Source organism: Capricornis sumatraensis, chromosome 20 (genome assembly GCF_032405125.1).
Source record: "Capricornis sumatraensis isolate serow.1 chromosome 20, serow.2, whole genome shotgun sequence".
Taxonomy (NCBI): Eukaryota; Metazoa; Chordata; class Mammalia; order Artiodactyla; family Bovidae; genus Capricornis; species Capricornis sumatraensis.
The window spans coordinates 52,129,300-52,154,589 of record NC_091088.1 but is presented as its reverse complement, the minus strand read 5'-3'; the positions used below and the strand labels follow the sequence as shown (position 1 = coordinate 52,154,589).

The window sequence follows — 25,290 nt, the reverse complement described above, 5'->3', positions numbered from 1 at the left end:
ACATAAATGTTACCATTTTTGCATACATCCTTCTAGCTTCTAAGTTTTTAAAAATTCAAACTTTGTCTTTACTATGGAACACTTCAAATGCAGAAGTAGAAAGTATAGTAGGATGAGCCCTCATATTCTCATTACCCTGCTATATAAACCATCAGCCCAGGGACTTCCCTGCTAGCCCAGTGGTTAAGACTTTGCCTTCCAATGCAAGGGGTACAGATTTGATCCCTGGTTGGAGAGCTGAGATCCCACATACCTTACAGCCAAGCAGAAGCAATATAGTAACAAATTCAATAACTTAAAAATAGTCCACATCAAAAAAAATCCGAAAAACCATCAGTCCGTGGCCAGTGTTGTTTGTCCGTACTCACATCTACTTCCTGTTTCATTGGATTCTTTTGAAAGCTGATCTCAGATGTTATATGATGACATCTGAAAATGTTTCAGTAATTATCTCTTAAAGAGACTTTTTAAAAATATGAGACTTTTAAAAAATTCTAAAAAATTCGAATTTCTAATCCTGAGCCACTAGTAGAAAACAGTAAAATTTTCTACCAAATCCATTTTAGCTGATTCTCACTGTGATTGCAGAGAAAGTTGTTTCATATACATAGGAGAATTAAGAATTTAGGAAAAGACTTTCCTAGAAACGACATTCTCTCCCAGATTCTCTCTTTTCTTTTCAAAAAGAAAAATTTCACAGGTGTGATTGTTTTTTATTGGGGTTTTTTATTGTTTGTATTAAAAATAACTGACATGGTACAAGTCTTAACCATAATTCTAAATCTTTGATATGTTTAGAATTGCATTTGCTACTCTGTTCCTAGGAGGCAGTCAGATACCTGTTGAATGACTGAGTTAATAAAGTAGGCAAGTAATAGAATATTTTTATGGTGAGGAAAGATGTAGGTGGGGAAGTTCCCTTTACCAAAAAAATAAAAGTTTAAGATAAATATAGATGCGAAATTCCTCACTTAGAAGTCACCATGCCTTAAACCTTGGCTGAAGAATTTCACGAGTAATTCCAAAGAATTAACTTTTTTTGCGGGGGGCTGTGCTGTGTGGCTTGCAGGATCTTAGTTCCCTGACCAGGGATCCAACCCAGCTCCCAGTTAAAGCACTAAGTTTTAACCACTGGACCACTAAGGAATTCCCAAGAATTCACATATTTTAATTTTGGAAATAAAGTTTGATATTTCATCTTTGTTAGATTCATAAGCAACATTAATGATGGACCAGGTTGCTTTACTATTCCAGCTAGGAATCCCTCAGGCATCTCAAGTGTGATATCTAAAGCCAGGTTTTCCTTTCCACCACCCCCACCTTACAGCTCCAAAATCCTCTTTTCCTTCCATGTTTCTAATATATCTTCTAACAATGTCCCAGTTAGCCTGGTCTCCCAAGCCATAAATAGACTATTGGCTATGAGATCTGGTACCTTATCTTCCACATTTGAAATATTAGCTTTAGGATCAGGTCTGGACTCTATCACTAGATAGATATGATAACCTAGCTTCTCTAAGCATCTGTTTGGGGCTCATAATAGTACCTCATGGAGTTATCATGAAAACTTCAGTGTGAAAACCTAGCAGAGTTTCCAGCACAATAAAATCAGAAAGGAAAGTCTGATGTTTCATAACAATTCAAAGTTACTTTAGTAATTGCAGGCATACCTAAATTGACCCATTCCTAGTCATACAAATAAGCTCCTCTAATTCATTAAATGGGCTCCCCATTGCCCACCCTGATACCCAGGGACCCTCCTTGGCCTGCCTCTCCCTGGTTATTCTGAAATCTCTTTTGCTTCTACCACTGGGGCATTTCTGGAACACACACCCCTTTGGTGAGTACCATGAAGAGGTACTTTAGGGTGATAAGCCCTGGGCCAGAATTCCTGAGTTCAAGTCCAAGTCCAAGTGGCCTTGAACTAGCTTCATAATTTGTGTCTAGGTAGTAATTCTCATGTGAGGATACAAATAATATATGCTTAGAGCATGTCTGGAACATAGTAAAGGTTGAGTACATGTATTTTATTTTATTTTATTATTTTATTTTTTTTCGAGTACATGTATTTTAATTCAGTTCAACTCTATTTATTGAGCACCTACTATATGTCAGGCACTATTCTAGGCCCTGGAGATACAGCAGTGAACAACACAGACAAAAAGCCCCTCCTTCCTGCAGGCTGTATTCCAAATAGGGGAAGAGAGACCAACATCATAAGTCAATTTTGTACTATGTTGGAAGGTGTTATGCATTGAGGTGAAAAAAAGGGCAGGGTAAGGAGATCAGGAATGGGAGGGAGGTTGCAATACAGTGATTGCTAGTTATTGTCATCACCAAGTATTTAATAATTGTTCTTTTATATATGTTAATACATATATATATATGTCTTATTAATTAATGAACTCATTACTGTTTATCATTTGTTGTTGTTGTTTAGCCACTGAGTCCTGTCTGACTCTGCGACCCAATAGACTATATATAGACCACTAGGATCCTCTGTCCATGGAATTCTCCAGGCAGGAATACTGGAGTAGGTTGCCATTTCCTTCTCCGGGGGATCTTCCCAGCCCAGAGATCAAACCCACAATCTCCTGCTTTGCAGGCAGGTTCTTTACCACTGAGCCACCTGGGAAACCCTTATTTATAGTTGTGCTGTGCTAAGTCACTTCAGTCATGTCTGACTCTTTGCGACACTCTGGACTGTAGCCCACCAGGCTCCTCTGTCCATGGGATTCTCCAGGCAAGAATACTGGAGTGGGTTGCCATGCCCACCTCCAGGGGATATTCCTAGGATCAAACCTCTTTCCTCTCCTGCACTGGCAGGTGGATTTTTTTACCACTAGCGCCACCTGGAAAGCCCTTATTTATAGTTATTAAGTGCTAATTAAGTAGGGGGATTCCCTGGTGGCTCAGATGGTAAAGCGTCTACCCATAATGCGGGAGATCCAGGTTCGATCCCCGGCGGGAAGATCCCCTGGAGAAGGAAATGGCAACCCACTCCAGTACTCTTGCCTAGAAAATTCCATGGATGGAGGAGCCTGGTGGGCTGCAGTCCATCAGTGATCATTGTTTATCACTGTTACAATTTTTATTATTGTCTTAAGTCAGCCCTCATCATCTCTTATCTTCCATCAGAAAGCTGTATGTAAAATCAAGTATAACTATGTTCCATCAATAGTCTTCACTCACTTAAGGAACAGAGTAACCTAACTGAACCTTAGCTCTGCTTTGCTCACCAGCTCCAGCTCTTAGGCCTCCCTCTGGATCTATCTAAGTCACTTGTAGCTCATTCTCACAGCATATTATGATTTCCTGTGACATAATGACATGAGAAAGGGACAGTGTCACTGTGACCAAATCTGAAATAAGAGACAATAATGCTCTGCAACCACAAAAATCACATGGTTCATGCTACATGGTTCAGGGTCATGACTATTCTTCTAGCTTCTAATACCCAAGGGGACGTGGGGACTTCCCTGGTAGCCCAGTAGCTAAGGTGCCACACTCCCAATGCAGGGGGCCTGGGTTCCATCCCTGGTCAGGGTTCCTGGATCCCACACACTGCAACTAAGAGTTTGCATGCCACAACTAAAGATCCTGCATGCTGCCACTAAGGCCCGGCACAGCCAAATGAATAAATATTTATTTTAAAAAAGCCTGACATGAAGGGGAAAGGTATCGGGAAAGACAGGAGATTTTCTTGGGCAGCTTTCACCTTCGTTAGATGCCCAGAGTCCTGATGCAGAAACTGGAAGGAAAGATGCTTCAGACCTTGGCAAGCAAACACATGCACCCTTGGGGAACACGGATGGCCTCTAACTAAGGACAGAACCCTTGAAATCCAGAGGGTAGCCCCTGGCTTAGGCTCCCTCCTGGGGATGGTCAGGGTCTTGAGACACTTTAGCTGGGGAAGGGCAGAGAAGAGGCTCCCAGACTCACCTGACTGTGCCCCACCCTCCTTCAACCTGGGGGATCAGTCCTTGCCCTCTGACCTGCATACATCTTTTCTGATACCCACACAGTCCCGCAGCTCTTACAGCTTATACCCACACCAGCGGGGAAATCAGCCCCCTCTTCCTTTCTCACCCATGATGCCTGGGGATATAGTAACAGCCCTGTTTTGCAAATGAAGAAACAGACTTGGGGTGGTTAAAGCAAATATTGGGCTTAGTAGCAAGCCCAATAAGATACCTCAGAGAGACAGTGAGGAAAAGCTACAATAGAGACTTCCCTGGTGGGCCCATTGGTTAAGACTCCACCCTTCCAATGCAGGGGGCATGGGTCCATCCCTGGTCGGGGAACCAAACTACCATCCCACGTGCTGCACGGTACAGCCAAAAATAAAGAAAGAAAATTTTAAAATAAAGAAAAATCCACAATGGGAAAAATAGGACAGTGGGAAATGGCAGGGGTGGGGGTGGGGGGGCATAGGACATGGGACAATGGGGAAAAAAAAGAAACAACCAAAACTGAATTTATATCTAAGGAGTGAAAGCGAAAGTCGCTCAGCTGTGTCCTACTCTTTGTGACCCCATGGACTATATCCTGCCAGGCTCGTCTGTCCATGGAATTCTCCAGGCAAGAATACTGGAGTAAGTAGTTGCTCCCTTCTCCAGGGGATCTTCCCCACCCAGGGATCAAACCCAGGTCTTCTCCAGCATTGCAGGCAGATTCTTTACCTAAGGAGCCATAGCCTAAACCAAAATCACAAAGATTTACCCCTATATTTTCTTCTCAGTTTCATAGCTTTAGCTCTTTGATCCATTTTGAGTTAGTTTTGGCATATGGTATGAGGAAGAGCCCAGCTTAATTCTTTTGCCTGGAGATACACCATTTTTAATTACTATTCTTTCCCCTACTGTATGCTCTTGGCACTGCACCTTACTCTTATTATCTATCATCTTATTTTTGACCACAAGGTTCAGAACTACCCCTGGTATGAGAAGGAAGGGAAGGAAGGAATGGTGACTACTAATATGCTTTTTGGAAATCTGCAGAAAAGTTCTGAGTTTAATTTCATACTGGCACTTCTGCTTAGTTATGAGGTAAAATTCGAGAGAATTTTATCTACTGCTAGAAAAATAAATGTTCGACTGAGTTTCAGCTACCAACTTGCAGTGCATTTTTAAAATAATTTTATTTATGTATTTATTTTTGGCTGTGCTGGATCTTTGTTGGTGCGCAGGCTTTTCTCTAGCTGTGGCAAGTGGGCACTACTCTCTAGTTGTGGCGTGAGGGCTTCCCATTGTGGTGGTTTCTCTTGATGCAAAGCACAAGCCCTAGGGCATGAGGGCTCAGTAGTGGAAGTTCCCGGCCCCTACGGCACAGGCTCAGTAGTTGTGGTGCATGGACTTAGTTGCTCCTCGGCATGTGGGATCTTCCAGGACCAGGGATCAAACCCATGTTTCCTGCATTGGCAGGCAGATTTTTTACCTCTGAGCCATCAGGGAAGCCCTCAAAATCCAACTGTACGTGTTATCTGAACTAGTATTAATTGTGCTTAGAATGAATGGTTTTATTGTTAGAAGAAAAAGATTAATGAAATGAAGAGATGGGTTCAAGTTCCACTGCTGGATCAGAAAACATAAATAATGGCAATGTTGAGAAAAAACGTTGATTCAGCAGACTTCTTAGAGCAACATTATCAAAGGAAAAAAATACAAGACTTTAACACACATATATGGAATCTAGAAAAATGGTACTGAAGAATTTATTTACAGGGCAACAATGGAGAAACAGACATAGAGAACAGACTTATGGGCATGGGGAGAGGGAAGAGAGGAAACTTACATTACCATGTGTAAAATAGATAGCCAAGGGGAATTTGCTGTATGGCTCAGGAAACTCAAACAGCGGCTCTGTATCAACCTAGAGGGGTGGGATGGGGAGGGAGATGGGAGGAAGCTTCCAAAGGGAGGAGATAAATGTATACCTGTGGTTGATTCATGTTGAGGTTTGACAGAAAACAGCAAAATTCTGTAAAGCAATTATCCTTCAATAAAAAATAAAAAAATATAAGACTTTATCATGAAGGTTATTTTTTTTATGAAGGTTATTTTTTAATGGTTTATCAAATATATAAAATTCAAGGAAAAATGTCATGCCACAATATATTTCTCTATGGTTATATTCTTACCAAAAAAAAAAAAGAAATTAATTCAAGATACATGAGGGACATCCTCGGTGGTCCAGTGGTTAAGAATCCACCTTATAGTGCAGGGGCACAGGTTCGATTCCTGGTCCAGGAATGAAAACCTCACATGCCACGGAGCAACCAAGCACCTGTGCCACAACCACTGAGCACGCTCTGCAACCAGAGAAGCCACAGCCACAGGAATCCCACACGACGCAACCAGAGAGTAGTCCCCCCTCACTGCAACTAGAGAAAGCCCATACTCAGCAACGAAGAGCCTGTGAGCCACAACAAAGACCCAGCATGGCCAAAAATAAATAAATAAAAATTAATTAAAAAAAAAGAAACATGGACATACAGCACACCCACCTGCCGCTGTGTCCAGAGAATACTGTGCTGTGCCATCCAGATCACTGTTTCAGGACCAAGGCACTCGGTCCTTCATCTGCTTGAAGTGCTGGCTAGTAATGCCTTGCAGCTGAGTTCCCCCCAGTGCATGCTCTCAGCTAAAGAAAGATTTCCATTTGCAACTACGTCTGGTGATGAATGTTAACTATACTTGTGGTGGTGCTCATTTTGCCCTATAAACAAATGTCAAATCGTTGTATTGTACACCTCAACTAATAGAACATTATATGTCAATTATATCTAAATTTAAAAATAAATTTAAAAAAAAGACAAAAGATCAAATAAAGATTGCAATGTGATATCCCCTTTCTAGAGATGTCTTATACATGCACACGTCAGAAATACTGTGAGCTTCGTTCCAGGCCACCATGATAAAGTGAATAATGCAATAAAGTGACTCACACCAATTTTTGGTTTCCCAGGGCATATAAAAATTATGTTTACTCTATACCATAGCCTATTAAGTGTACAATAGCATTATATCTTTTAAAAGTACATACCTTATTTTTTTAATCCTTTATTGCTATAAAGTACTAACCTTCATCTGACAACGCAGGGTTGTCACAGACCTTTAATTAGTAAAAACCACAATATCTGCAAAGCACAATAAAGTGAAGCATAATAAAACAAGGTACACCTGTATCCAGTTACTGGTTGATGCTAGAGATTCCAGCCCCATTGTCCCAACTTGGAGAACTCTGAGAGGCCATCCATCCAAGCTCCACAGCTCCCCTAGGCCTGATGTAGAACACCCGAGGAAGAGGCCCTCCCAGGGCTTGAGATCCAGAGCTTGTTGGAGAGGGCATGGCTATGGCTCACCGAAGGGCAGAGAGAAAGGTGGTGGTGGATCTTGCTGGAAATGTGCCATTTGGAACTTGTTGGAATGGAAATCTACTCTGGTGTGTCTAGGAAAGCTGTTTGAAGGGAAGTGTCTCACCCGAGGCACTCTGCTATAAAACCACCCAAAGAGGACACTTCCCTAGTGATGCAGTGGTTAAGATGCCATGCTTCCACTGGAGGCGGTGTGGGTTCAGTCCCTGGTCCGGAACTAAGATCCCACGCAGCAGGACTACGGGGTGGGGGGTGGGGGAACAAAGCTCCTGGCCACTAGGTGCTACTTGGCTGTGATGTACTTTATGTTGTGCAGCGCTCTGGTTCAGGAGAAGCTGAGTACGCCGTGGAAACCTGGTGCTAGAAACTGCCCACACTGCAGGAGCTGGGCATCAGGGAAGCCAAGCACACTGTAGGAGCCTGGCCATCGAGCACAACAGAGCCAGGACGCAGACCCCCCTTTCCATTCTGCAGTCTCCATCAGCCTCTACTGAGGAAGCTTATCATCATGCCAACTGGCAAAGAAAAAACTTTTTTAAATGACCCTATATTCATTTTCACAAAAGAGACAAAAGGGTGAATTTAGAGCTAAAGGGCAATAAATGAGTAATCAACACCGTCTATCTCTTGGACTAATTAGTGTAGCACGCTCTACACACATGTAAACCCGTATACAACTGCAAAATGAGAAACTTAGTTGTGTAACTAACAAGATACAGCTGTCCTCCTTACGAATGAAGAAATTCTCCCCCTTTCCCCTAAGTGAGATGCACAGACCCCAAAAGTCACTGTATCCATTACTGGCTATGTTAATTACTCCTCAAGTCACAGTCTGACTGAATACTAGTTTAAGGCTCAATTGTAAACTAACTTCCAACAACTTGCATACAAACTAAAAAGGTATCAAGGAAAGAGGAGAAAATAGCATGAACAAATAAATACCTACAGTAGAAAAATGGGCGACTGGCCATTCTTCGTGGCTCAGATGGTAAAGAATGCCTGCAATGCAGGAAATCCAGGTTCAATCCCTGGGTCAGGAAGATCCCCTGGAGAAGGACATGGCAACCTACTCCAGTATTTTTGCCTAGAGAATTCCATGGACAGAGGAGACTGGCGAGTTATAGTCCATGGGGTCGCAAAGTAGGACACGACTGAGCAACTAACACACACAGAGGCAAATAAGAGACTTCAGTGGGGGCCAGTGCTAAGATTTGGGGCTCCCAATGCAGGGGGCCAGGGTTCAATCCCACAATCTGCAACTAAAGAGCTCGCCTGCCATAACAGCCAGCCAGCAGAGTCAAGCAAGTACACGTTTTTTTTTAAATAGGCAAATGGGAAATATGGAAAGTCACTACAATTTTCATTTTTGTAACCAGTCACAAGGCCATAATTGATAGCTTCCTTCTTCCTCAGCCCATTCTGTATTCCTACCACCCTCAGCCAGAACCTCATCTGCTCCAGGTTCTTTACCTGGTGGGGTGATCTGTTTTGATTGTCTCCTACTCACCCCACTGCTAGAGGGTTCCTTTACCTTAATCTTATTTGTACTGACTTGCATTTGGTGTGACAAAGTATCAGTGAAACAACTCAGGACTTGGCACTTTCACTGCTGAGGGCCCAGGTTCAATCCCTGGTGGGGGAACAAAGATCCTACAAGCCATACAGCTCAGCCAAGAGAAAAAAAAAAAACAACTTCTATTTTGGGATATAGTGTATATAATTTTTCCATATAAGTCAACAGATAAATTAGAACTCTACATCTCAATAATAAGGGCATATATCTCATCAAACCAAACCTACACGGCTGTGAAATACTAAGAAGCAATTCTTTTTAGGCCATCAAGTCTGGCACAGATTTGATATAGTCTATTTCCTTAGAATACTAATACTGCAGACTTCACAATACTTTTCATTTATGTGAAATATCAAGATAATTCTATGAGGGAATGCCCTGGCAGTCCAGTGGTTAGGACTCCATGCTATCACCAAGGGTTTGGGTTCAATCCCTGGTTAAAGAACTAAGATCCTGCCAGCTATGCGTACTGCCAAAGGGAAAAAAAAAAAAAACACAAAAAGATAATTTTATGACAGTTTAGTTTTATTTAAATTCAACTCTATACCACAGGATTGAACATACCAACAGGACTATAAAAAGGTATTATTAATCGGTACACATGAAACTGAAAATTTTGTGAAGGAATTACAAGCAATGGAGCTATAAGTATTACCAGAAAAGATGGTGGAGCTATTAAACTATTGGGAGAATTATAGGAATAATTCTTTATATGACAAAACTTTGGCACCCAAAGAGATTCTTCTGAATCTTATTAGATGCATTGTTTTCAAATGCAGTAAGAACTGTTAAAATGAATCTCATCAAAGAGCTGAATTAATGAAATATTTTGTTCAAACACTGGAGCTATTATACTGAAATGTGTTGATTGGTTGGGATCAAGGTGAAGTTTTACACGTTGTCAGTCTTCTGGCTTCAACTGTTCTGGGGTCTGTGTGCTTGAGGCCAGCAGTTTCAGCTGGTGGGGGTCTGGTTCCTTACAGGAACAACTTAGGAAGGTGCGTCAGACCTTCTTATCTTCAGGGAACTGGGTGTTGTGATTCTGCTATGTGACTGGTTTATAGTCTAAACTGTTACTGGCTTCCCAGTCCAACAGCTATTTCTTGTTTCTACATCTTCACATTTTCTAATCATTAACTCTTGAGCAAGGCTTTTGGGACTCTGGGGAGGACTGGGAAACTAAAACAAAAGCCTTTTACTTCAAAAATCAGGGACACAGGGGCCTGTATACAGTTTCAAGCTCCATATTACGCCTAAAAAATGAACATTAATTCCTTCTTATAATAAAATTTTCAGTCCATGTTCACATTTCCCTGTTTGGTCATATTATTTTTATATTTTTTCTTTGTTGAAAATATATACATACTGCTTGTTCAAATCAGGATCAATAAATATCACTGAATGACTGCTGATTTCAGGAACAAATTATCCTTTTATGCCTGGGGAAGGCCGAGTATATTTTTGTACTTTTGTTGTTGTATTTGAGGGGTTATTTTTGTTTTGTTTTTTTACATGCATAAAATTTCCTTGGAAGGACACACAGAATGGTTCCCTTGGAGAGGATCACAGAGAGTGATCAGAAGGAAGATTTTTCTTCCTGTGCACACTTATGAATTTTAAAACATATTGAACTCATGATCTACTCAACAACTGGGGAATTAAAAGTAAGTTTTCTAAAGGCAAGTCCTAAAACATCAAAAGGGATAAGAATGTGGGAAGTAAAGGTGGGAGGGCTGTTTCCAGACCTGCCACAAGATGGCAGCAAAGTGACACCAAAGCTTGGTTCTGGACTTTAGAAGGCTGCCTGGCTGCCATCAGTCTCCCTCGCCATTTAGGACAGGCAAATGCTGGTAGGTTCCTGCCCACCACTATCCTGAGCTGTGACACTGTAGCTGAGCTAAATCCCCAGAGATTCCTCACCCACAGAGGCTGTGAAATGTTTACTGTTGTGTTACGCTTCCACATTTTGAGGTGATTTGTTACTTGCCAGTTAGATACTAGACTTCATACTATTCCACCAAAAAGTATTTGAGTATGTATTTCTAAAACGTAGAGACTCACTCTTAAAAAAAAACACAACCACAATAGAAATATGTTTAAATTATTTACTATATAAAATATCCAAGCAGTCTAGTTAATGACACATGAAGTATTTGAATTAAAAATATTAATGTCTGCAATCTATTTTAAAATAGATCAAAAAATCTTATGGATGGATAGAGGTATAGATGGCTAGTTATGTGATAAGGCAAATGTAGCAAAGTGTTTATTATAGAATCTAGGTGGGGGTATATGAGTGTTTACTAGAAGATTCCTTTACCCTTTCTGTATCTTTGAAATTTTTCATAAAATGTTGTGGGAAAAGTCAATCACTGGGGCTTCCCTGGTGGCTCAGTGGTAAAGAATCTGCCCACCAATGCAGGAGACTCAGGTTCGATTCCAGGATCCAGGAAGATCCTGCATGCCAAGGAGCAACTCACTCCGTTGGCCGTAACTGTTGAGTGTGTGCTCTAGAGCCCGGAACAGCGGCTACTGAGCCCACATGCTTCAACTACTGAAGCTCAGTGCCCTCGAGCCTGTGGTCCACAACAAGGGAAGCCACTGAGATAAGAAGCCTGCAACCAGAGAAAAGCTCGCGAAGCAACAAAGACCCAGGACAGCCAAAAGTAAATACACTTTTTAAATTTATTTTTTAAAAAGTCAATCATTGTTTAAATTTCCAATTGTCTCAAAAGTGTTGGCGTTTTTTTTGTTTGTTTGCCCATATCAAGATCCAAATAATAACCACAGGGTGAGATTGGTAAATACATGTTCTGTGTTCTTCAAATCACAGAATTGTGGTGCCTTTTTATTATATCAATAAGCGTTCATCCTAACACAGGGCAACAGAGTTTACATCCCCCAGCTGGCTCTTGATCCTGAAGTTGAGCTCTTTAGTCTTGCAAGCTGATGAACCCATTCCTAAAGGAGACCTGAGTGATGGCAGCAGCAGCTTCTTTTTTCTTTTTAATATTTCTTTTTAGTTATTTATTTGGCTGTACCAGGTCTTAGTTGCCATATACAGATCTTCCTTGGAGCATGCAGGTCTTGTGTTTTTTTAGTTGCAGCATGCAGAATTTTTATTTATTTATTGCATGCAGAAATTTTAGTTGTATCATGTAGGATCTAGTTCCCAACCAGGGATCAAATGCAGGTCCCCTGCATTGGGAGTGAGGAGTCTCAGCCACTGGCCCACCAGGGGAGTCCCGGCAGCAGTTTGTGACTAGGGCTTCCTGACCAAGGTCAGTGCTACAGGATGTGTTCTAGACTCTGTCGCTGTAGGGGCAGCTTCAGAGAACAGCCTTCTCAGGTCAGTTTTTACATGTCCTGAGTGTCAGTCCTACAGGACTAGCCTAAAAGTGAGGCATGTGTCTAGTGCAGCTACGCCGAGCCCCATCCTCGGAAGTGGGGAGTTTAATCCTCTGCAGTTGCCATCATGTAATTCCTTTTTATTTTTTATGAACTGCTGCTCATTCAACACACATTGTTGTGATTTATTACTTATATGCTGCGCTGGGTCGTCTTTATAGCGCCCGGGCTTTCTCTAGCTGTGGTAAGTGGAGGCTACTCCTCATTGTGAAGCATGGGCTCTAGCTGCACGGGCTTAGTTGCTCCACAGCATGTGGAATCTTCCCTGACCGGGGTTCTAACCCATATCGCCTGCCTTGGCAGGCAGATTCTTAACCACTAGACCACCAGGGAAGCGCGCCCCCTTGTAATTCTTCATGTTATCTTTGAATTTGTGTTTTGTGTTTTATAAGTGAAGTCTGCTGGGACAATGGAGCAGGCATTAGGAACTTAAAGCCTGACCTGTGTGCATTCTCTCTTCCCACCACTCTCTCTCCCTGAGACAGGCTCTTAGCTGCCTGTTCTGCCTCCTGAGGGCCTGGGCTTCAGGAGGGTCAAGGTCCACTACACACATCCCATGGCCTCTGAGGGCAGGGCAGAGTGGCAGCTACTCCCTCCTCAGTTGGCAGACCATGGCATATTCAGCAGGTGACCAGCAGGGGCGAGTGTCCTGCCCACCACTGATCCCAGTTCTGTGTCTTCTTGGAAGAGAGGCTGCATCCCCCTGTAAGGAGCAAGCCTGTGAGAAGGAGATATGCCTTGTTTGACTTCTCCACCTCAGGCCAAGGCATCAGTTGGTCCAGTGGTTGGTGGGGAGAGGAGAACTTGGCAGCCAGCAGCCATGTGTACAGACACACAAAGTTGCAGGGCAGGTCACCCAGGTGACTGTAAGAGCTTGGACTCACCCCAGGGTATCCCTTGCTCTAGGGAGCATGACAATGAATAGCACATTAAAAACACCATGACAGCTTAAGAACAATCATGGAAGAAAGGAAAATGCTTTCTATCTTAGTATTTTTATTTTTTTAATATCTATTTATTTGGCTGTGCCAGGTCTTAGTTGCAACATGTGGGATCTAGTTCCCTGACCAGGGACTGAACCCCGTGCCCCCGCCTTGGAAGCGCAGAGCCCCAACCTCTAGACCACCAGGCAAGTCCCAATATCTTAGTATTTTTAACAGAGGTGTTTTTTCTTTCCGTTTGCTGTTTGAAGGAGGGGTCCCACATTTTCATTTTGCACAGGGCCCCATACATCAGTTCGCAGTCCTGCTTAGAGGGCACTCCTTCAGCCTTTCCAACATTTCTGGTATCCCAACCAAGAGCAATTTCTGTTTTCTTTCCTGAACACTGATCCTACACAGCTGCAGATAACAGGGGACAGCCGGGGGAATGAGCACATGTGTGCCCACTTCCTGGATGACTGGAAGTATCTAAATGAGTAGAATCTGGGAGGAGCACTGAAGCCCTACTTGGTTAAGTAGGTGGGAGTGACCAAGCTAGAGAACATTTGGCTTATATTGTATATCCTTTGACAAATATTTATCAAATCCACCCATTTGTCAGGTGCTGGGGATGCAGTGGAGTCTAAAGTCAACAGTCAGCTACTACTGTTTTCCAGGGTGAAGAACCGAGTGTGGAGGTGGGGGTAAGATGAAGCAGCAGAGACGATTGCTATGCAGCGCAGTCATTTTGTGCGCATGTTTAACTTAAGCAGTCAGCTACGTGGGTTCACAATAAACAAAGATAATGAAAAATAATTATTTAAACAAGGAAATTATCCTGCCCTTCATTCCACTTAATAAATAAGCAGCGTATGCTCCCTCCTGTATGAGATATGGGCGTAATCTACTTCCTTGGGCCTCGTATCTCATCTGGATGTAGTGTGAGTTGAGTGTACTTTTCATACAACATAGTCCCTGAACCCAAAAATGAACACTGACATTTAGCTAAAGTCATAGCCATCTGTTACAGCGTGGGAGGAAAATGGCATAATGAAAGATGGTGTCTTACCTTCCTTTAGTTGCTCTCAACATCAACCGGATAGGGAGAGATCCGGGGAACACAACGGAGGAACAGCATTTGCCCTAGCCGGATACCTCCGCAGAAACAACCCCAAAATGTATTCTCCGGGACCGCTTTCCTCTCCGCGTGGACCAACAGAATTCTGAGATGAGTAACAGATGGGTGCTCCAACCATTCGGCGCTGGGATGCGGGGATGGGGTTGCAGCGTCTTCCCCGCCCATCTATTGGACGAATCGGAAAGCGTCCTCCGGGACCGCGGTGTCCTGGGGCGCGCGGGGGCGTGGCCTGGGACTCCCCCGAGGGGAGGGCGCCGTCTGTCCTTGGGCAGAGAGGGGAGGTGACTCCAGCCGAAGAGGAGGACACAGGATGAGGGCCCTGCGGGTGAGGGCCCCTAAGGGTCGGGTTTCGGCCCCCAACTCGGAAACTCAGAAACTCTCACCCCTATTTGAGACTCTCCCCAAATTCCGGGATCTGGGGACTTGGAACGTGAGCCCCCTTCAGGGCTCGGGACTCCCTCCTAATAAGCCTGGGGTCCCTCTCCCCAGCTCCCAACCCAAAATCTTTTGAGACAGCCGGGGACTTGTTAACTTGACCAAAAGCCCAGAGTTGGAACTTCTTCCCTTCATCCAGGGCTCCCTTAGCATTCCTTCCCCTCTCCCTAACTTCTTAGGCTGCCGGGAAACTCCCTAAGCACCCCGATCCAGCCCTGCCCTTCCCGCGACCTGAGCTCCTCCCATTAACCCTGGGAACCGAAAAGAAAAAAAAAACCTCTCGGGGCTGGGACCCGCGGAACGTGAGCCTTCCTTCTGGGTCCGATCCTCTAGACGGTCCGATAACCTTCAAGCCAGACCCTCTAGGCACGAGTCCCGTTCATCTAGGCCTTTCCTGCCAGGACACCCTCCCCCACTCATGCTGTCAGTTCTCATCTTGCCTTTGAGACGCTCCCATGGGACAGGAGTGTCCCCAAGTCAGAGCCTCGGAAAGCCCGACACTCTCCCCCCAAAAGGACCTCCTCCGGGACGCCCCTGCAGACTCCCTCAGTGTCCACCCATCCCCTCTGCACAGGTCTCCCAGGCACTGGTCCGCTCCTTTAGCTCAACCGCCCGGAACCGCTTGGAGAACCGAGTAGCTGAGAAACAGAAACTCTTCCAGGTGGGCGGAGCGGGGGCGGGGCGGGGGAGGAGCCTGGGCCGCCGGCTTCGTCCCGAAGAGAAGTTGGGGGTGGCAGGAGCTTAAGGTCTGCGATGCTGACAGCGCCTTTCTCATCGTGTGCCCTCAAATTCCAGGAGGACAATGGTCTCCCGGTGCACTTGAAGGGCGGTGCAACAGACAACATCCTGTATCGAGTGACGATGACTCTGTGTCTGGGGGGTGAGTGCAGGGCCAGGCTCGGCCTGAACTGCGGGAGGAGGCGGCGGGGCTCGAGATGGAGAGGGGAAGGGGCGGGTTCTGGCGCTAGAGTTACGCCAGAGAATTGGATTCTGAGCTGGTGTGGACCCTATGGGATCCTGGGCTGACAAATACGGAGGGAGCATCCCAGGGCTTGGGCTCCTGTCCCAGGAAGATGGCTGGGCTAGTGATGCATCTGGGGAGAAAGCCTGAAGCCTGGTCTGTATCAAGGTCCAGCATTTCCCCAGCTGAAGGGCAGTTTGGGAAGGGACTCGAGCCTGCAGCATGGGCTCAGAAGCAAGATGGGGCTCAGGGAAGGAACTGGGGCCTCATTCAGTACCCCCCACACTCCCTCCCTAGGCACTCTCTACAGCCTGTACTGCCTTGGCTGGGCCTCCTTCCCTCACAAGAAGTGAAACCAAGAAGTCTGCAGGACCCGAACAGGCATCAATAAATGTGCTGGTTTCCTGCAGAACCCAGCCCAGCTCCATGCTATTTGTGCCTCCTAGCCCATCCTTCCACCAGCAAGTCATCTCTGCCCTGTGGACAACCCTGGGACCCTCCTACTAGACCAGGGTTATCCCCCAGGATGTCACTGCCTCTCAGCCCTCCCAGAAGCCCCAAACAGCATCCCTGGGCTGTCCCCTCAGGGTCTGGGGACCTGCTTTGTATCCTGGGATGGCAACCCCTCTCCCTGCAGAGGCCCGGGGTGGGGAAGAAGTTCCTGAGCATAGTGTATGACAGAGAGGTAGAGGCAAGTGGGGACAGACTCATTCAAGCACAGAAGCTGAGAGGGGCAAATATGGCCTTGGGGGGCACAGCCAGGGGGAACTGAGACCTCCCACAGGTCTGGCTCTTGCAGCAGAAGCAGAGATGGCCCAGACTTCTAGTCTTGGTTTCCATGGGATCTGAGCGAGATCTCAGCAAGAATAAGGCTACAGCTCAATTGGGATCCAGAATGAGAAAAAAGACTGGGACTAGGAGACACATACAGACAGGCTTCCTCTGCCTCAAACAGAGTCAGAGCCACCCCTCAACTCAAAACAGGAGGCAGATATCGGAGAGAGCAGCAACTAGGGTACATTTATTTCCTCCCAGGCCTGGCAGCCTGGGAGCAGAATACAGACAAAGGCACTGGGGCATGTGGCCCTGTTTTGGCCTGGAGTTCAGGTGCCTGGGTGGTAACTGAATGGGTGTGCCTGGGTGTGGAGGGACTGGAGTGATCCTCCCAGAACTAAGAGAAGGGCCCTTGGGGTGTGGAAGCCACACAAATGTTGGGCTTGGCACAGGTGCAAGAGAAGGGTTATGGAGTAGACGAGATGGGTGTGCTGGGTGGGGGTGACTGGAGGGGCAAGGCGTGTTGAAGCATGTTGGGCCCTGGCTGTTGACTGAGAATCCAGATGCCAAGGGCTGAGAGGACAGAAAGGCCTGTGGGTCAGCAGGACCCACGAAGATGTGACTGCAGACAGAATCAGCCCTGGGGGAGACCGAAGAGTCCAAGGTGACTCCTACAGCGAGGTGATGAGGGGGCAGGCCTGGGGCTCCCATTCAGGAGTACATGGTCAGCTGCAGCCACTGGGGAAAGGAAGGGACAGACAGTGAGGAGCCGGGAACCCAGGAATACCAGAAGCCCTTCTCTGCTCTCACCCAGGGGTCTTTGGGAAATTGGGAGGGAGGGAGCCCTAGCTCCAAGCTGGTACATGGGGCTGAGGGGAGGGGCCCTCTGCTAGTATCCCACATCCCAGGGTGGAGATGGGGGTTCTTACCTCCTGGATGTTCACCTGGATTTGTCCAGTGCCATCTTTGTCGAGAGATTTGAAGGCACCTGGGGAAAAGAAAGGTTGGTGGGACTGGCTTTTAGGATTAAAATATACTAATATATGATAATACTAACAGCTAGTAGTCTATCTACTCTGGCAAGCACCTGTATAAAGTGCTTTCCGTGTATGAATTCATTTAACCCGATTTTGGGAGGTTTAAGTGTCATTTTAAAATAAGGCACAGAAAGGTGAAGTGATGTCCCTGTGTTACATAGAGAAAAAGGAAACTGGGATTGGAACCCAGACTTCTACTCATCTCAATACTGGCCTCCATATCTTGACCTTCACGCCCCTCACCACCCTCTGCCCAAGCCCCAGCCCCCTACCAACCTCCAGTTCCAGCTGAAACAATCTACTGGAAGGAGGCTCTGCATTTCCTGCTCCTACAGTCTGTTGCGGTCCCCACTCCTGCCCTGAAACTCATCTCCATGTTCCCCACTCACAGCCAAACCTATATGTAAACAGGTGCCCATAGTCTGTGTGGCTCTCTCTCACTCACGGCTCAATTACCACCCTCGGGGGTCCACGCGTGTGGTACCCTGGACACTCCACGTGCAGCTAGCCCTCTTGCTGGTAAACCCCAGGCCATTTCTTGACCCTCTCATACATGGCTTTTGGCATCATCTGCCCTGTTGTCCTCTCCCACCTTCCCTTCATGTCCCCAACATACATGTCCCTTTTCTTCCCTGCATGCTCTTAATATACTGTCCGCCCTGGGCTCTTGGCATGCCAGGAGATCTTCCTAAAGGAAACCTGAGACCCTGTTCTTCCCCTGCCTAGACCCTGTTCACTGTCCACATTAGTGTCTGAGCACCTTTAAACTTGGCATTCACAGCCCTGCATGGCCTGACCATCCCACTGCTCCTGCCCCCTCTCAGACAAATCTGCATTCAAATTCTAGCTTGGCAACTTCTAGCTAAGTGGCTGTGAGCAAGAAATTCGCCTCCTCAAACCCTAGGTTCCTCCTCCATGAAATAAATACTCTAACCATCACCGAGATCACCATCTCCTCTTTCTTTTCTAGGCCTTCACACAGGCTGTTCCCAATGCAACACTGCTCCCCACTCGCTTGCTGGGGTCACTTCTTACCCACCAGGTCTCAATTCACACATGCCCTCCCTCCTCCAGGAAGGCCTCCTTGATCACTTAAGCTACATCAGCTGCCTAGTTAAGTTTGAAGAGCTCCCAGTTACAAGTCTAAACCTGATCTACCCTGACCTTCCCCTCACAGCCCCCATCACTCTGCAAAGGCTTCCCCGATCCCAGACTTAACCATCCCGAGCTGCCACTGTCTGGTAATTTGCCTCTCCTGTGGACTGTGAGCAACATAAAGGCAAGAACATGGGCTGTTTCAGTCACTGCTGTGCCCCTAACACTGCCTACCTCAGTGTCAGGCTCAAAGGAGGCTTGGCCCAAGGAGGCTTGACAAATCCCCACCTGGGAAGAGAGCTAGGGTGTCACTTACGGAACATGGCATCCAGTCTGACCAGGCAACTGATGAAATTGTCAAAATCCATGTTCCCTCCCTCATCTGAGTAGCGTCGGATGATCATGTTGTAGAGATGTTCATTCAGGTGGAATCCTGAGAACGATTTAGTTAACAGGTGTGGGGGCCACATAGCCGAACCCTCTCCCAGCCCCAGGATTCAGGCTCAGACCAGATCAGTGGGGGCTGCCTCACCATTCCCACCCCCAGTCCCACCATGTTCCTGCCAGCCACACCTGCTGCCTCAAAGGCCCCTGGGAGTTCACTGCTGCCAATGGTCCCTGAACGGTCAACATCAAACTGTTTGTATATGGCCTGTGGGGACAAGGAGGTCAGGATTCAGCTGGGCCTCATGGGGCGTGGCATTTCCAAGGCTTGGGGCACTGTCTTTGTGCCAGTCGTTTCAGAGGCTGAACACACCTGCCACTTTTTGATGTTGTTCCACAAGTACTTGAATTCTTCGAAGCCCAGTTTACCAGTCGTATCACTCTGGTGGGAGGGTGTTAAGAATAGCCATACCCAGAAGTGTGGACAGTGTACATGATGATGGTAAGGGCCAAGCAGGGGAGCCTGGGCTAAAACCCCAGCTCCCATCCCACCCTCGTCCTGTCACCTTGTGTGTGGCTTCATTGTTCTTTTTGCCCATAGGTACTTTAGTTTGTATTTCTAAATGATAAAGACTCTCTTTACACATAATCACATGAAATCCTCATTTATAACATTCTTTGATAGTAATTCAAACTTACAAATGTTAGGACATGTAAAACACCAGGGTATCTTAGAACTCTAGGGAAATGAGGTGATAAGAGTAAATACCTGATGTACTTGTGATAAAAAGTGAAGGAGATATTGGTATAAAGCCCTCACTCAGCTCAGGGCTGGCACTTGATAAATTCTCAGTAAACAGCAACAATGGCCAAGACTTATCACATGACTTCAGATAGTGCTAAACTTCTCAGGAACATCACTTGTCTCACTAAATCCTCAAGATACCAGCCCCATCAGTATTGTATCTGGGTGACAGAGAAACAGCTTCAGAGCTGAAAAATCTACCCAGGTGAGATCATAGTAACAGTTAGTGTGTGCAGACCACTTACTCTGTGCTACCCATTGTGCGAAGCCTTTTGCATGAAATGCCAATTTGGTATCACCATTATCATTCACCCAGTTTTATCAAGAGGTAAACTGAGGCACAGAGAGGTTCAGTAACCTTGCTAGGAGGCTGAGCTGCATGTTTCACCCTAGACAACACATGTATGTCATCACATGACATGCATATATATGTGTGTCTATAATGCTTTGTGCAGTATATGCCTGTGTCCAAAATCAGTGAATGATGTGTGTTCCCGTGCACACGCCTCTACATATCTTCATGTATGTGGGTGTGCCCTTATATATGTGTGTGTGCATGTGGGCAAACCTATGGCAGTTACAAGGTGGGGTTATAAGGTTATAAGGTCCGTTGAATGATTGCCTCTCTAGGTCCTGCCTGGTTTCTTCATCTGTAAAATGGAATATAATAATCATACCTGTCCCACAAGGTGGCTGTCAAGTAAATGTAAGTAAAGTGCCAGTCATGACAGCTGATGTTATTATGTGTTGCCACATGTCCATAGGTGGGTGTGTGTTCTAATGTATACGTGTCCACATCTGTGGGTATGAAAGCTACACCCTGACTGCCCCAGCCACTCTCGCAGAAAATCCCTTCTTGGGAATTCCCTGGAAGTCCAGTGGTTAGGACTCCCTACTCTGTCAGGGCCCCAGTTTAATCCCTGGTTGGGGAATGAAGATCCCACAAACCACGCAGCGTGGCCAAAGAAAATTCCCTCATCCTCAAGTTCTCCACCAGACTACTCTCAAGGATACATCCATTACGGCCACCATGCTTCGACATGTGTCAATGCCAAAGCCATCAGTCTTCAGATCAGGATCTGTAGGATACAGGTTGAAGGTCAGAGGCCAGAGATCACAACTACCCCAGCCACCATGCCTCCAAACCTGCCCTGTCTGCTGACCCCAGTCACTCACGTCGGGTCACCACTTTGTTGAGAATATTCATGAGTTCTGTGGCGCTGACCTCCATGTCCTGGGGGGAGAAGTTAGGAATGGGGCAGGGGTGACTGCAAGGGGTCTGAGGGTGTGAAGAAGGAGGATGGGAACTTTGGGATTGCCATGGTGGAGTGTACATGTAAAGGGCAGCCCAAGGGAAGGCATGGAAGGGTTAAGGACGGGTCTGGGGCCCCTGTTTACTTACATCTCCAGCCAGCTGGGCAAAAAGCCTCCGGAACTGCCGGACCTCCTCACTCTCATTGGCCTCGATGTTGGAGTAATGTGTGCGAGGGGGCTGCAGAGGGAGGAGATTTCAGAGCAGGTAGGGGGAAGGGTGCCCTGGCCGGGACAGCAGTACGTTGGGAAAGTCTGAGTGGGCTGAGCGGTGAGTGACCAATGGCAATGAATAGGAATGGATATAGCTAAGTCCGCAAAGAGTTGGATATGACTTAGCGACTGGAAAATAATAGCTAAGTTTGAGGGTGTTACAAGGGAGAGATTCAGTGAGATAAATTTCGTAAGGAAAGGGATGGGGCTTTTTCAAAGGGACAAGGATGGGTGTTGGAAAAGGCCTCAGAATGAGAAAACAGTGGCGGCTTACCAGGGGCTCTGGGTTGTACTGCGCAGCCGCCTCACTGAAGGAAAACATGGGGGTGGGGGTTAGTGCCAGGGGGCGGGGCCTCCAACCGGCAGCCAGCCCCCACACCCCATCCCTCAACCCCTAGCTGGCCACCCTACCTACTGGCTCCCTCAGCCCTCATCAGTGCTTGTCCTCTCCTGTCCCTATCCTTGCTGCCCTGGTTGTGCCCCCACAGTAAGATCCCCCTTGCCAGAGCACACCTACATAATGGCAGATTCCTCAAAAGACCCAGCCCCTTCGAGGGCTGCCTCATAGAAGCTTGGCCCCAGCTTCCCGGGGCCCCACCCTCCTGGGTTCCACCATGGCTTCTAACGTTTGTGTCTTCTCAATATCCCACCCCAGCTCCATTAGTTCTCACCCCTTCATAATATCACACTCAATGGCTAAGACCTACCAGGCACCTACCGACCCCTACTCCCCCTTCACTGCTGCTGCTGCTGCTGCTAAGTCGCTTCAGTCGTACCCCTTCACTAGGACATTTTTAATCCAATCAGTTCCCAGCCTAGCCTTGCCCCTTGATGGCCTTTTCCCCAATCCTATAAGGGCTAGACTTCTTCTGAGCACACCTCATTGACCCACCTACGAGGGCCACGCCGCGCACACAAGGCTAGCCTTGCCCGCATGAAGTGATAACCAGCCTCATTGGCTCCGCCCCCTTAACGTTTGTCTCCAGGTTAGCGGAAGTAGGCCCAGCCAGCCCCATTAAGCCCCACCTCCCAAAGCCCCGCTGGTCCCATCAGACTATGTCCCCTCAATAATCAGAGTACCCCCATGTCAAGCTCCGCCCCCATGAACTCATTAAGGTCGGCCCCCTCAAAGCGGGTCTCCTAGCCCAGGGCCGGCCCAGCCTAATTAAGGTTCCTGGTCAGTGTCCAGGTTACCCCATTCTATTGCTGGACAAGCCTCCTCCTCGGGCCACGCCCATCACCAGGCTCCGCCTTACCTAATGGCGCTAATGACCCCGCCCAGGATGCGCATGGCAGTTCCGCCACCGCCGCCGCCGCCGCCTCCGCCACCGCCGCCGCCTCCGGCCCCGCTGATAAGGCCTCCAAGCACATTCCCTAGACCCCCGCCCAGGCCCCCGCCTCCTCCGCCGCCTCCACCACCCTTCAAGAACGAGTTAACCAGGAACATGGCTGATTCCTAAGGAGGGAGAAAGGGGTTAGATGGCTGTCTCGTCCCTGAGCCCGCCCCTTCCCCCACAAAAATACTCATTTCTGACTGCTGGACGTGAGGAAGTAATATGAAACCTCTAGGCGGAGACCTATCCTCCGGCTGGGGCTTAAGGGCCCATTCGGGGTGAGGTCTGGGCTTCTGGGGGAGGTGGTTCTTGGATGGTGGCATAAGGACAGAAAATCAGGTTTGAAACCTCCTTCCGTTCCAAAGGTCCGCATCTGGCTTGAAAACTCTGGACTGAGTCTACGCATAGGCATCATGAAGTACCAGGCACTGGCCAGGTCAAGTGGGATTCTCAAGGTGGGGGGGGTCCCAAGCTAGCGCTCGAATCAGATCCAGAGCCCTAGAGGTTTGAGGCGGGTCAGAACCGTGGGTTAGAAATTCTCCGCCTGGAGGCCCCTGACATAGAGTTTAGGAAATCCAGAATGTGGATTTAAGGATTTAGGTGCAACCAGCAGTGAGACTAGACTCATTGCTGGGTCTGTGGGATCAGGTCTAAGATTTTAAGTGTTGAGCCCCGGAGCCTGGAATAACGGAGTTCCTGTTAGAATTGAGAGGACGGGTCGTGGTCCCAGAGGCTGCACCCAGGGCTGAATTTACTGGGTACCTCTCCACGGGCTCCTATTTTAGATCCTGAGAGGAAGGGTGGAAGAGTCCCTGGGGCGGGATAACTAGGCCGGACAGATCTGGGAGCTCGAATCTGAGATCAAGGGTGTAGTGGATCCCTGAGGCTAAGATTTTAGGATCTCTTCGGGTCTGGAGGCCTCCAGGGCCGAAATTACAGAGTGCAGGGGGAGTCCGGACTGGGCGCTCACCGCCTCGTTCACGCGTCCGCCGGTCCGCTCGTCGGTGTAGCTCTGGGGCCTCCGGCTGCGTCCGACTCCGCAGGGCGGGGCGGGTGACTCAGGCTGCCAAGGCCGGGTTAGGCTCTGCGGGGTGGCCCAGCCCGCATCCGCCCGGTCCTAGAGCCGACATTAAGACTGCGCATGCGCTTATCGGTCCCGCCTCCTGTGATTGGATGCCGCTGCCCAAGGTCCACCCTGCGTTTCTAGTGCCTTGCATTCCCGACACCGCCCTGAGTTGACAGATCTGAGGTCTTTCCCTATTCTATGTGGTCCCAGGCACCTGGGAACTAGAACTCCGAGGGAACTTGGGCAGTCGTCGTGCCCAAGGCCACCTAGTGTCGATTTTCGCCCCAAAGCCTGCTGCCATCGTCTCACAGATGTGGCTTTCGGTTTCCTCTGAAAACGACTCCTGATACTCTTGGAACTTGTCTCCTATCCCAGCCTTGTCACGACAAACAGCGTCTGTAATTGTGTTTGGCCCACAGTCTGGGACAAGTGCCCGCTTCTATGTCGGGGATCCTGCAGGCAAAGCCCTGATGGTGGTCCAGTTTCACCTACGAATCGGACCGTCTTGTGCCTCCTGCATCCGCACCCCTTGACCCCCTGAGCCAAGACCACTAGAATTATTTTTCCTGGACGGGTCCAAGTGTAGTCTCAGTCTTCTAGTCTCTTAAGAGGGGCCCGGATACAGGAAGAATCCGCTGGCCACAGCCTGGTTTCTGAGGCTGGACGTTCCCAGGGTAGGTTGGTGGCCGAGGTGGGAAGTGCAGCTGGGAAGGAAAATGGCAAAGGAGGTCACCTTTGGAACACTTTCGCTTGCTCTCTGCTTCCAACCTGTAAGCGCCCAGGACCTTTTCAGGGTCCCTGGGAGGGAGCTGTCAGTCTGTCTCTCTAGCCCTTAGGCGCTACTCTGGAAGCTGACTCAGGTTGGGGTTGAATCCTGACTTTGCCCCTTAATAACTTGGAATTCCTGAACAGTGACCTGAGCCATGATTTTCTAATCTGTAAAATGTAAATAAAGGTCTCCATGCCCCACTCTCTAGGCTCCTAACAGAAAGAAGCAGTAAAGGCTTAGTTAAATAGTAGAGGATACTCTGTGTCTGTTCCTTCCTCCTGGAGCCCTCTTGGGTTCCTGAGGTAGACTCTTGCTCTTCCTTAGTTAATACAGTAAGTCCCCTACATACAAACCCTCAAGTTGCAAACTTTCAAAGATGCAAATTGTGTTTGCATGTCCAGTCACGTAAGTTAGTTCACCTGTCTGGTGTACACTGTCAGGTGCATGTATCCTCTATAAGCTGTTGTGCTTTTGTGTACTTTACACAACTGTATAGAGTGGGCTTCCCTTGTGGCTCACCTGGTAAAGAAACTGCCTGTAATACAGGAGACCTGGGTTTGGAAGATCACCTGGAGAAGGGAAAGGCAACCCACTCACTATTCCGGCCTGGAGAATTGCATGGACTGGATAGTCCATGGGGTCAAAAAGAGTCGGACACAACTGAGTGACTTTCACTCACGCACTCACTCACT

The 25,290-nt window shown here is 47.4% G+C and overlaps 2 protein-coding genes across 2 annotated transcripts; one reads left to right on the top strand and one right to left on the bottom strand.

Moving 5' to 3' along the window:
* Positions 1 to 14,708: 14,708 nt before the first annotated feature.
* On the top strand, positions 14,709 to 16,384 carry COX7A1 (cytochrome c oxidase subunit 7A1). Its single transcript, XM_068993261.1, has 4 exons — positions 14,709 to 14,739; positions 15,424 to 15,510; positions 15,645 to 15,729; positions 16,108 to 16,384. Exons 1-4 carry the CDS (start codon positions 14,725 to 14,727, stop codon positions 16,161 to 16,163), a joined length of 243 nt encoding a protein of 80 aa, XP_068849362.1. The 5' UTR covers positions 14,709 to 14,724; the 3' UTR covers positions 16,164 to 16,384.
* Positions 16,385 to 16,813: 429 nt separating this feature from the next.
* CAPNS1 (calpain small subunit 1) lies at positions 16,814 to 23,814 on the bottom strand. Its single transcript, XM_068992368.1, has 11 exons — positions 23,734 to 23,814; positions 22,686 to 22,885; positions 21,704 to 21,737; positions 21,308 to 21,397; positions 21,082 to 21,139; positions 20,920 to 20,984; positions 19,474 to 19,542; positions 19,290 to 19,368; positions 19,033 to 19,149; positions 17,514 to 17,572; positions 16,814 to 17,322 (listed from the first exon to the last, which is right to left on the bottom strand). The coding sequence occupies exons 2-11, from the start codon at positions 22,874 to 22,876 to the stop codon at positions 17,296 to 17,298; spliced, it is 789 nt and encodes a 262-aa protein (XP_068848469.1). The 5' UTR covers positions 22,877 to 22,885; positions 23,734 to 23,814; the 3' UTR covers positions 16,814 to 17,295.
* Positions 23,815 to 25,290: the final 1,476 nt, after the last annotated feature.

Excerpts from the sequence above, each read along its gene's own strand:
- CAPNS1 (XM_068992368.1), bottom strand. The coding sequence starts at position 22,876 with ATGTTCCTGGTTAACTCGTTCTTGAAGGGTGGTGGAGGCGGCGGAGGA. Across the intron at positions 19,543-20,919 it reads GCATGGTGGCCGTAATGGAT|AGTGATACGACTGGTAAACT; the intron begins GTATCCTTGAGA and ends CCCTCCCACCAG. Across the intron at positions 19,150-19,289 it reads AGGGGCCTTTGAGGCAGCAG|GATTCCACCTGAATGAACAT; the intron begins GTGTGGCTGGCA and ends AATCGTTCTCAG.
- COX7A1 (XM_068993261.1), top strand. Across the intron at positions 15,511-15,644 it reads AGAAACAGAAACTCTTCCAG|GAGGACAATGGTCTCCCGGT; the intron begins GTGGGCGGAGCG and ends CTCAAATTCCAG. Across the intron at positions 15,730-16,107 it reads GATGACTCTGTGTCTGGGGG|GCACTCTCTACAGCCTGTAC; the intron begins GTGAGTGCAGGG and ends CTCCCTCCCTAG.